General features: G+C 40.9%; 2 protein-coding genes across 2 annotated transcripts; both read left to right on the forward strand.

Moving 5' to 3' along the window:
- Positions 1 to 664: 664 nt before the first annotated feature.
- LOC141000081 (epithelial membrane protein 3-like) lies at positions 665 to 4,001 on the forward strand. Its single transcript, XM_073470708.1, has 5 exons — positions 665 to 738; positions 1,694 to 1,781; positions 1,879 to 1,981; positions 2,069 to 2,209; positions 3,259 to 4,001. Exons 2-5 carry the CDS (start codon positions 1,704 to 1,706, stop codon positions 3,432 to 3,434), a joined length of 498 nt encoding a protein of 165 aa, XP_073326809.1. The 5' UTR covers positions 665 to 738; positions 1,694 to 1,703; the 3' UTR covers positions 3,435 to 4,001.
- A 1,104-nt stretch (positions 4,002 to 5,105) lies between these two features.
- zmynd12 (zinc finger, MYND-type containing 12) lies at positions 5,106 to 10,870 on the forward strand. The gene is made up of 8 exons (XM_073469419.1): positions 5,106 to 5,245; positions 6,826 to 6,955; positions 7,515 to 7,686; positions 7,797 to 7,966; positions 8,146 to 8,268; positions 8,370 to 8,463; positions 9,101 to 9,246; positions 10,739 to 10,870. The coding sequence occupies exons 1-8, from the start codon at positions 5,106 to 5,108 to the stop codon at positions 10,868 to 10,870; spliced, it is 1,107 nt and encodes a 368-aa protein (XP_073325520.1).
- The last annotated feature ends 249 nt before the right edge of the window (positions 10,871 to 11,119 follow it).

Genomic DNA, 11,119 nt, shown 5'->3' on the forward strand with positions numbered 1-11,119 from the left:
ACATTTAGCTCAATCATCCTATTATATATATATTAAATAATCTATTTTTTTTTTTTAAAAAAAGAATCACAGGCATTAATATAACACATAAATACTTACTTTGTAGGCTATTTCTTAAAAAAACAAACAAAAAGAAACATGGATGTAAATGTGTAATTAGTGTTTAGAAACTTCATAATTTGTTGTTTTCCTGTCAGTTCCACTGCACCCACTAGAGTAAATGAGCTGAGGCATGTTTGCATGGTGTGTCCCGCCCAGATGTTTTCTGTGTGACCAGTGCACTCTGTATACTCATTATGTGCTGGTGTAGCTATGTTGCAGCTGTGTGTTTATTTTTCATATCTGCCCCTAACAGTACTCATGGATCATGAATGGCTCAAAGTATGGCAGAATGCTCATTATGCACGAGCGTTTCCCAAGTGGGACTGTTTACAGAGGAGGCCTTTTCATGTGGTTTTATGTGCCTGCACTGCCCATGGGTGGGTCTCGTTTTGAGTCTTTTTTGGACGGTGGTGTTGTGCTGTGTTTCCACGAGGCAGAGCAGAAGGGACCTCTGTTCTGCGCAGAGGAAATGGGCGGACTCCTTGGAAAGTTTGGATAGTGACTGAAAAAATAAAGGGGGTGTGGCATTGCTAGGAAGGAGAGGACCACCAAGAGGGGCACACAATGTTGTAGGGTGGTGAAGCTGCTCCTGGACTGCTCCTGAGATTTCATCCACAGCAACGAGCAAAACCTGGGGTGAGTATGTATTTCCTTGACTTTTCATTAGATTTAAAATAAATACCTTGTAAAATCCTCAGTTCCAGTTCATTTGTAAACAAAGATGTTATTATAGTGGTTTCTGCATCACATCTCTCAGTGGGTAGCAAACATCATGGCATCAGGAAAATAAAGAAAAATGATGACATACAGCATTTTACAGATTATATCTTTCTTATATTGTGTGTTTATTCTATAAAATTCCTTACAAAAAAATGTTTTTTTTAGATTTTTTACCTTTCACTCACTTTCGTATGATGGATTAGACATAATGACATAATTTGACAGGAATTATAACTCCACCGCCCACCCAAATGGACCTCTCCTACAGATAAAGATCTGCAGACAATTTCATCCTGTCTTGTATTTGCTTCCTAGTCTTGTCTCTCTGCACGTCTCCTTGTTGTGAACTGACGTGTCCGCCTGTGCTCTACGATGTCAAACAGCTCTGTCAAATCACAGGCTTCTCCTCAGACTTTAATTTCCTCTTAAGTTACAAGGAGAGCAGCTTTAATGATATCCAAACCCAAGTTGAACTGCAGACTGTTTACCCTGGAAAAAAAAACAGCCATTCAGAAGGGCAGACAGGTTAATTGGGTAAATATTTTGGGCTCATTTAGATTTCAGTCGGCCCGCCCAGGTTCTCAACAGGTTTGTTGTAGCCTCTGATGGCAACGCACAGGCCAGTCTAAGAGAAGCTTTAGAAATAACTCATTCCTCTCTGTTTTGAAGTCTTACGCAACACAGAGTATACTCTGTTCAGACACTCAGATTTTCCACTTTATGTTTCAGGGAAAAGCAGGAACATTCCCAACGCTGAATTTTACTGTGGAACCAACCAGCTTGTTAAGTTGGTCACACACTATTTCCTTAGTAGCTGCAACGTTGGATACGGGAAGCCTAAATTAAAAATTGTGTTGTTTGTTTTGGGCAGGGAGTTGAAAATGGCGTACCTGCTCATGTTTGTGACCCTGCTGCATCTCATCACACTGGCAATGCTGTTCATTGCGACCATGGAGAAGGTAGTAGTCGGATTTAGACACAATGTTTGTTCTAAACTATTATTTCATAAATTCAACATATCCAGCTGTGTGCATCATGTCTAATCTCTCTTTAAAGTCCTGGTGGGAGTGGGAAGGCCTGGAGAACTCAGACCTGTGGTACAACTGTAGGTTTGACAACTTCACAGGAAGCTGGTTGTGCGCATCCTCCAAAGAGACTGGTAAGCAACTATTATATTCTGGTTTACATCCACAAAAATAACTAAGGCTGGTGTTTAGATGTATGTGGGAATGTTATCCTTCCTCAGAGTGGCTCCAGGCAGTGCAGGTCCTGATGGTTCTCTCGGTGGTCTTCTCCTCCGTCTCATTCTTGGTGTTCCTGGGTCAACTGTTCACCATGTCCAAGGGCGGACTCTTCTACTTCACTGGGCTGTGTCAGATCTTTGCAGGTAACAGTGGAGTGAAACAATGTGCTGCGCGATGAGACCATTTGAAAAGGGTGACGCTTGCTCTTAGAACCCACATGTCAAACGTCCATGGTTGCAAACAAGCTACTTGTTTAGAAACTGGGCCCGCTGTGTTTTAGATACAGCAGAACTAGAGAATTCTACTTTTCAAGTACAAGAATTTGTAGAACCTGATACTTGATACATTTCTGTACCCTGATCATTTATACTGTAATATAACTTGGTAATGCAAGCCACCAAAACATACTGTTATACACACTTCTAATAATCATTGAGTTCAATTGCTAAACATTTAGTTAACTCTTAGTAATGGCTAACTTGGTACATATTTGCAGTGGGTTGCTATTCAGATCTTTTATTTAAAGTACTAATACCACACTGGGAAAAACTCCACTATAAGTAAAAGACCTGCATTTAAAACCCTTCTTAAAAAGTATCTTAGTATAATCAGCAAAATCTAAGTACTGACTCTGCAGATAAATTATCCCTGTTTGTGTTTTACTATTATATCGGATCTTTCTGGATTAATATTACTGCTGCACTGATGTTTCTGATGAATTTTACAGCGTTTTTGTTTTTAAGGTTCAGCTCATTTTAACTATTTTATATATTTTGGCAGCTTCACCAAATGTCTGTAGCATCACTATCCTGTCAGAACCATGTGTCTCTAAAAAGTCAACTTGAAAAACAGCCTGTTTTCAGCATTGCGACAATGCTATTTTCAAGCTGATCTAAGAGGGTTTTTTAAATAGGTTCTTTAGCTTGAGAAGTAGGAGAATTTCCTCAATCCACAAAGGAACGCCTACTCCTTCAGGTTATCATCAACATTCAAAATCAACACATTGAAAATACATGTTTTTCACTGGAAAGGAAGTTACTGAAAATTGGAATCTGAAAAGTAACTAGTAATTAAAGCTGTCAGATAAATGTACCGGGTTACAAACACTGGAAAGGGATTGTTATATTGCTAAACTGACTCCCTATCTCAGTTTCCTAAAACAAACAAATGTTGTTTTTTTCTTTTTTTGCAGGGCTGACCGCCTTCTCTGCAGCTCTCATCTACACCTTACACAATAAGGAAATCCTCCAGGACTCCAGAGAGCTGACTTCAGGACACTTTGGCTACTGCTTCATCCTGGCCTGGGTCTGTGTCCCCTTGTTGCTGTGCAGTGGGATCATATACATCCACTTGCGTAAGAAAGAGTGACCAGAAAAAGGAAAACAATGTCAATAGCAGAATTGAAAAAAAAAAAAAGTAATAAAGTGATTTGACGTTTTGTTAATCAGTCATTACAAAAAGATTTTTGCTTGAGTCTCAGAGTTACATTTGCTTTGCTTCAGATAATGTGATTGTGTTTTTGAATGGTGGATACATGGTTAGTGGAAGAATTACCAAAAAATAATGGGCTAGCTCTGCAGCAACCAATGAATCCTCAATACCGATTCAATATATAATGCTCACCTTCTGTTTTAGGACATGTCTTCTATAAGATTGTTGTCCAGTAGTGACCTGTGTTGACCATGGATGGAAAATACCAAAGCAGTGTTATGTATTTTTTTTATTCGTTCTGTAGGCCTTATGAGGTATTTGAATTGCTGTTAATTTTCCCGAGAGCAAACTGGAAATATGTATATTTTTGTACCTAAAGCTGATATCAGCAAATATATGTAGTAGCTGCTTTTCACAAATATCACACAAAGAAACAAAATGCGTGCATTGTTGGCAAGTCCATTATTGCTATCATAGATTTTGTTTGTCATTTTTGATAATAAATGTCACATTTGAAACCAAATAAGTTTGTCTTTATTATAATTATAATTATTATTATTATTATTAGTAGTAGTAGTAGTAGCAGCAGCAGTAGTAGTAGCAGTAGTAGCAGTCGTAGTGGTTGTAGAAGTAGTAGTAGCAGTACTTTATTATTAGTTGTAGTAGAAGTAGTAGCAGCAGCAGCAGTAGTTGTAGAAGTAGTAGTACTTTATTAGTAGCAGCAGTAGTAGTAGTAGTAGAAGTAGTATTTTATTAGTAGTAGTAGTGGTAGTAGCAGTAGCAGTAGTACTAGCAGTTTTAGTAGTACCAGTACTTTTCTATTATTATTATTAGTAGTAGCAGTAGTAGTAGTAGTAGTAGTAGTAGGAGTAGCAGCAGTAGTAGTAGCAGTAGTAGCAGTCGTAGTGGTTGTAGAAGTAGTAGTAGCAGTACTTTATTATTATTATTAGTAGAAGTAGTAGTAGCAGCAGCAGTAGTTGTAGAAGTAGTAGTACTTTATTAGTAGCAGCAGTAGTAGTAGTAGTAGAAGTAGTATTTTATTAGTAGTAGTAGTGGTAGTAGCAGTAGCAGTAGTACTAGCAGTTTTAGTAGTACCAGTACTTTTCTATTATTATTAGTAGTAGTAGCAGTAGTAGTAGTAGTTGTAGAAGTAGCTGTAGAAGTAGTAGTAGTAGTATTTTATTATTAGTAGTAGTAGTAGCAGTAGAATAGTCACAGCAGCAGTAATTGTAGAAGTAGTAGTACTTTATTAGTAGCAGCAGTAGTAGTAGTAGAAGTAGTATTTTATTATTATTATTAGTGGTAGTAGCAGTAGTAGTAGTTGTAGAGGTAGTAGTACTTTATTAGCAGTAACAGTAGTAGTGGCAGTAGTAGTAGAAGCAGCAGCAGTAGTAGTAGTAGTAGTAGTAGTATTTATGTGCTTTAAGCCTTCAGTACGGTCGTGTCGTGCTTTACCAGCAGGAAGTTGAACTACTGAGGTCGTTGCCATAGTGACTGTAAACTTATAGTTTCTCATCAGCGCCTGTTAGCTTCATTAGCAAATTCTACGTTGGAAAAACTACCTTATTGTCGTGTGTTTACCCATCCCAAACGGACTTTCTTGTTATAATGGAGGCTAAACCTCGAGTTCTGGGCACAACATCCAAGGTAGTTCCTCTTGCCTTTCCCAAAGGATCGGGAAAGTTGTGTGAACTTTGTCAGAGAGAAGCCCACCTGCAGTGCACCGAGTGTCGGGTCACCTTTTACTGGTAAGACTGAGTTAGCTTCACTTGTTAGCTATTTAATTATTCTTGAAAGCACACTCTCCTAATGCCACATGGTAGTCTTGTGTTTATTGTGTGTGTACCCACTCAAACCACGTGCACAGTTTGGACGGTAGGTGGCAGTGTTTGACATTTTTTCACAGCAATAAATCACAGAACACGTCGGCATGAGGAGCGCTCATGTGACCGTGTCGTTTGGGGGGGAAAGGAACAGCTGGAAATGAAATTACCACAACGATTATTTTTGTTCATGTGACTTTTGTGCTTTTTGTCGGTTTGAGCATTTTAGCAGGCCAACATCAGCTTTTTATGTGAGCCAACATTACCCCCTGGCGTTGTTGGACATTACAAAGATTCAGTAACAGATCATAAGATGGTGCTGCTGGGTGAAATCCTCCTTGGCACAGTATGGGGAGTGAAGAGGAGCATGTGGTGACATCCCTCCCTGCAGGGATTTACAGGGATGAGCCACTAAAACCAGTCTCTTAAAGGGAGCTTATTGTGCTTGCTTCCCTCTCAGCCTGCAAAATGAAACACAAGTCAAGCACATTTCTTGAATTAGATGAAGAATTGCAGCCTACATGTCATTCAACTATACCCCAGAAGAAAGGATAGAGGGGAAAGAGAAGCAGATACAGTAGATTAAACATGTTTGCAGTTCAGAGTTGAGATAGCTTTTGTTATTTATCACAGCAACATAATTTAAATGACTTTGGAACAGGTTTCTTTGTCTGGAAACAAGCCCTATAAATCTGTCACATTAAGGGTGGAGTGGTTTGTTGAAGGTATAATGAGCCATATCACTTACTGCTTATTATCAGGCAGATTGAGGAGCATTACGTAAAGAAAGCTCTGCAGAGACAAGAATGTGCAGTGGCCCAGTGTCCTGACAAGACCCCATGATTTGTGTGTGTCTATTATACACACACACATACACATACAAGCTATGTCAGTGCTACTGATGCGACGTGGCCAGATCACTGCCTGCTCGCTGCTTCTGTCTCAAGAAGCACAAGTATGCTGGAGGGAAGACACATGCTCCTCAGTAGAAAAAAAATAACGCAAGGAAAAACGAAGACAGTTTCCACAGAAGTGTGCAGGATAGGAGAGCCAGAGGAACTAAATTACAGTCCAGTTATGTAATGGCATACAATTTAGTATGCCCTCTGTGCACTCAGATGATATTTTCTAAATGGGATAGGAGCTCTGCTTTAGAAATGTTAGCTCTTGGTTCAAAACAGCTGATATGCTGTGAAGAAACGTTTCACAATTTGAAGTCAGTCTGATTCACACTTTTAACACATTTCTACAGAGCTGCTGCAGCTCTACACTTACAGTATGAGTTGCAGATCAGAGCAGGGAAAAAAGTTTTTGATCAACAGCCTGATTCCTGAGCCAAAATCAGCCACATTGTAGCCAGAGGGGAGATCTCATATGCATGAAAACAGGAAGTTTCACACAAAGTCATGAGGAATCTGTGGATCTAAGGTGGCCGAAGGGTGAGAGGAAACTGAGATAGGGAGTCAGTTTAGCAATATAACAATCCCTTTTTTTTTATTCCTCAGTCATGCAGAGCACCAGCAGGCTGACTGGGTGGGGATCCACGAGAGAATCTGTCCGTTGCTTGTTTCCATACGCACCCCAACACTCTCTAGTCTCCAGGAGGTGGGTCGCATTGAAATGCAGCTCAAAAAGGTGAGGATGTGTGTGATGCATTAGGACCACACGGGAGCACAGTTTCGACGTCTTGTTTTGACTTTGAGTATAGTTTACATCTCTCACTGTCAAGGCAATGCAAAGATGAACATGAATTTTACATAAACCAGATCTCTAGGCTGTGAAAGGTTTTGAATTTTCTTCTCAGTTATCTATATATCATGTCTTTTCAAATGGTCTAGTGTTTCGCTTGCAGGTTTTTGGATTTAGCTATCCTAATTTCACACGACTTAAGTTGCCAAATCCAAACCTGGAGCACACAATAAAGTGGTTGATGCAATGTCTAAAAACGAAGCACTTTAAGAATAGATGGAGGAAGAGGAACAACTGGTCTGATGTTTCAGAAGAAGTAGAGAGAAGGTATTTCTTTACATGGATGTTACTCCAGTGATACAGAGGCTATGACTGAGTATTGTCAATAAATAAGAGGGGTTTATTCCTCTGAATTGTTATGCAATATCACTGGAAGAGGAGTTTGATGAATTAATATAGGGTAAAAGCAGTCTGACTTGTTCAATGGGTTTGGTTTCTCACCTAGGCAGAGCTGATTGAGATTTGCAGGCTTGTGGCTCAGAGCAAGCTGTCTGAGGGGAAACACCAGGAGGCTCTGCCTGCCGCCCAGTTTTGCCTGCGCTGCTCCATAGACATCCACGGTCCTCGTACTGTCCATCTGGTCCCTGCCTACCTGCTGTTGGCTGAGGCCAACATGGGTGAGCAAGGAGTAAAAAATGGTTTCTCAGCCCAAATCGTCCCCTTTCTCTTTCCTAGATGTTTAATGTACCACTGTTTAAGTGTGTGTATTTGCACTTGTGTTTTCCAGGTTTGGGTAATCTAACCATGGTGGCAGAGCTCCTATCCCAAGCAGAGTGGGTGGTGTTGAAGAGCCCAGAATGTGGTCACGCAGTCCACCACCGGCTGCACAGGAGTCTGGGCCGCCTCCACACGGCAACTGGAAACCTGGAGGCAGCTTTGCTTAACTTTGCAAATGATGTGTGTGTCATTATTAGTACACGCACCAGAAATGGTGCCAGTACATGAAGTATCTTTATTGTTATTATGAGGAAAGCCATGACTCTGTTTCTGCACTTTACACTTAAATATTTTTAAGTATAATTAAGTATATTTTTTAAGTATGGATTGAGTATACCTTTTCTCTGATGTTTTTGTAGATATACTTTGCCAGCGAGGAGTATGGTCTGGATAGCACTGTCACCTGTGGTGGCTACTATCTCATGGCTGATGTGTTTGCCAAACAGGGGAAGATGCCCGTTGCTTGTTCCTTGTACTCTGAGGTAAAAATAAAAAAGATGAGATCAGATAATGTTATGAGAATTTGACCAATTCTATTTTGGTTTATGCATTTCATGGTATATCCTCTGTTGCTCATTCGTAGGTGGCACGTACTTGGCACTATCATCTGACCAAACTCCTTGAGACCCACATACAAAATATGCAGAATCCTGACATGTTGTTTGAGCCCTCTTATGGTATGTGTTATTACATTAAATATGCACAGTTTAAGTGTAATATAGAACCGTATAAACCACAATAAACAATATAAATCCATACATTTAGGCTTCATCCAACTATCCAATTCTACCATACTATTCAAACAGTGCAGAATCAGACAATGACATCACAGATCCATCATTTGCTCTTCCCGCTAAACAGTAGAGGGATCCGTTGTTGTATCACTGAAGGAATAAGGTCAACACTACTATATTTAGCTGGGCTGCATTGCTGTGCAATCCGAAGGCTAAAGCCCAGATTTACACGACCATGCTTAGGGCTGACTAGAGACCAGTGCTGACACATCTCTGGCTGTGCAACATCCGCACCACTATCCCCTATCGCAGCTGCTGGCCTACATATGATGCTAAGCCTGTTAGCCGCAATGCAATTTCTCCAGGCTTTCTGGGATGTTTACCGGAAGTGGGTGTGGAAGGGAAGGAAGCTTACACCAACTAGACAGAAGATCTGTTTTGTGTTGGTCTATATCAAATGCATAAGTACTGTGTTTTGTTTTGTTTTCTTCAATTTTTAAGTGTATTTATGCCCATGGTAATATACCGTTAAAGCTAAATGACATTTGCACATTTGTCTCTATCCATGACTTTCAATCAGACAAAGCACAGCAAGTCGAAGTGGATGAGATGTTAAGAACCATGTTGGAGTTTGAGCAGAATCGTTCAGGAAAAGACTCCGCTCAGATTGCACTGGTGGCCCACTGCCTGGCCATGCTGTGTTTCCTGGGAGGAGACTATCTCAAGGTGAGGTGACCACCAGGCATTAAAGGTTCAGTTCGACACAGTGACACATTTCCCCATTACCCCCTTTAGAAGGCCGTCTCAACACGGGATTATCTCTAATTGGAAAAGCCGCAAAGATGAGGTTTGAATTAGCTGGAGTTCACGCGACCGTCTCGGCTGTCTGACTTCCAGTTTCCAGTCTCTCTTTAATACCACTGGAGGTCGGATGAGCAGATCTCTACAGTATGTCAAGCCAGCTGAGGGGATGAGACAGTAATGATGTAGTGAATTTGTCTGTTCCACTGACTGTACAGGAAGTCATGCACCAGAGAGATGACTACCGCAGACTCAACACCTTGTCAGGGTCTAAGTTCAGTGGGTTTGATGAGATCTTCTGGCTAACCACGCATGGCCTCATCCTAGCAAACAGTAAACACATAACAAGAGCCAAACAGTCACACAAATACATTTCACAATACTGGTTTCTGGATGAAAGACAACTTAACCAACAGCTGCATCAGACGTCAGAAGTCTGCCTAATTTAACTAGCCTGAAAGCTGTTCCAGATGATTGAAGAGTACTTTGATCTCCACAGTGAAACTGAGTTTTTGTTTGCCCTCTTCCACATGGACATATGTGTGTAGGGTCAGTTCTGAAAGAAGCTCTGTGTCCTCTAAGTTAGAGGGATTCTTTCTGCTGGGTGGAGGCTGCCTGACATGGGCGTGTGTGTGGGTCAGCTCGCTCTGGTTGAAGGATGATTTACTCACACTGTGCCACCCAACCACAAGCCTACTGTTCAGACCAACTGTCTCTTTTCTCTTATATTTATTGAACTGCAAAGTATTAGAAAAAAAATATACGTGGAGTTTTGATGACCACTTCCTCTTGTTATGGTTGAAGTTGCCCATGTTCTTGTCCACGTCATGGATCTATTGTGGGTTGCAGTGCCACAGCTGTATTTTGCGAAGTACATAATTTTAAGTATGTACAGTTGTTATCATTAGGAGGTTACTTTGAGGGAATTGTGGTTAAATTACTTCACTTTTTTTAGTCTGTGATTCAAGGTGTTGTTGCATGGATCGACCAAAAGGCCCACAGCTTAGTGTATCCGCCTTGTAATCACTGCAGATAGCTGTGGGTAGATAACACACCAAAACGCTTGAGTAACACACATACACGGCACATTCCCAGCTGTGTACAAATCCAAAGAAACCGAAGGAATTCCATGGACGCCACTGCAAACTTCAATGAAATCCACATTGAGTTTAGCATGTTTCCATCACTGGGTTAGCATTCACGGTTTTGTGCTTATTTCCCCTCAATTCTAAATGATAAAGGACAATCATTACAGCCTAGCAGATCAGGTGGTCGGAAGGGTAAAGTGGGTTAAGCTAAGCTGACCAGGTTGCAGTCCAATTTTCACTGATATTATTATATAAGTCAGCTTTACTCTCTTGGGAGAGTCTAACAGCTGCAGCTGCTGTGTTTGTTTCCGTTTGTGTTTGTGTGCCAGGCACTGGGATTTTGCAGCACGGCCCTGCAGGCCAGCCAGCTGATACCAAACCATGACCTGACAGAGCCCATCCAGGGCCTGCTGCAGCTGGTGCAGAGTCTGCAGACAGAACCACATCCCGGTTCGGACTAGTCGCCTTACCTGTTCCAGACCTGCTCCATCAGGACCGCTGATTGGTTCACCCGGTGTCAGTGTAGAAACCACTGAACTGGGAACAAATAAAATTTTTACGGGTGCAGTTTATGATGTCGTTTAGAGATGTTGTGAACTGATATAACCAGATAATGACAAAATACTGGGGACCGTAAAGTGACATCTGTACTCTGAGCACATAAAACAAATGTTAATATGGAAATGTTTAATAAAAGCAGTAAAAGAAGA

The sequence above is a fragment of the Pagrus major genome, chromosome 7 (genome assembly GCF_040436345.1).
Source record: "Pagrus major chromosome 7, Pma_NU_1.0".
In the NCBI taxonomy this organism is placed as follows: domain Eukaryota; kingdom Metazoa; phylum Chordata; class Actinopteri; order Spariformes; family Sparidae; genus Pagrus; species Pagrus major.

Coding starts and splice junctions, on each gene's coding strand:
- LOC141000081 (XM_073470708.1), top strand. CDS start 1,704: ATGGCGTACCTGCTCATGTTTGTGACCCTGCTGCATCTCATCACACTG. Junction 1,982..2,068: donor CGCATCCTCCAAAGAGACTG/GTAAGCAACTAT, acceptor ATCCTTCCTCAG/AGTGGCTCCAGGCAGTGCAG. Junction 2,210..3,258: donor GCTGTGTCAGATCTTTGCAG/GTAACAGTGGAG, acceptor CTTTTTTTGCAG/GGCTGACCGCCTTCTCTGCA.
- zmynd12 (XM_073469419.1), top strand. CDS start 5,106: ATGGAGGCTAAACCTCGAGTTCTGGGCACAACATCCAAGGTAGTTCCT. Junction 7,687..7,796: donor GTTGGCTGAGGCCAACATGG/GTGAGCAAGGAG, acceptor TGTGTTTTCCAG/GTTTGGGTAATCTAACCATG. Junction 9,247..10,738: donor TGGGAGGAGACTATCTCAAG/GTGAGGTGACCA, acceptor TTTGTGTGCCAG/GCACTGGGATTTTGCAGCAC.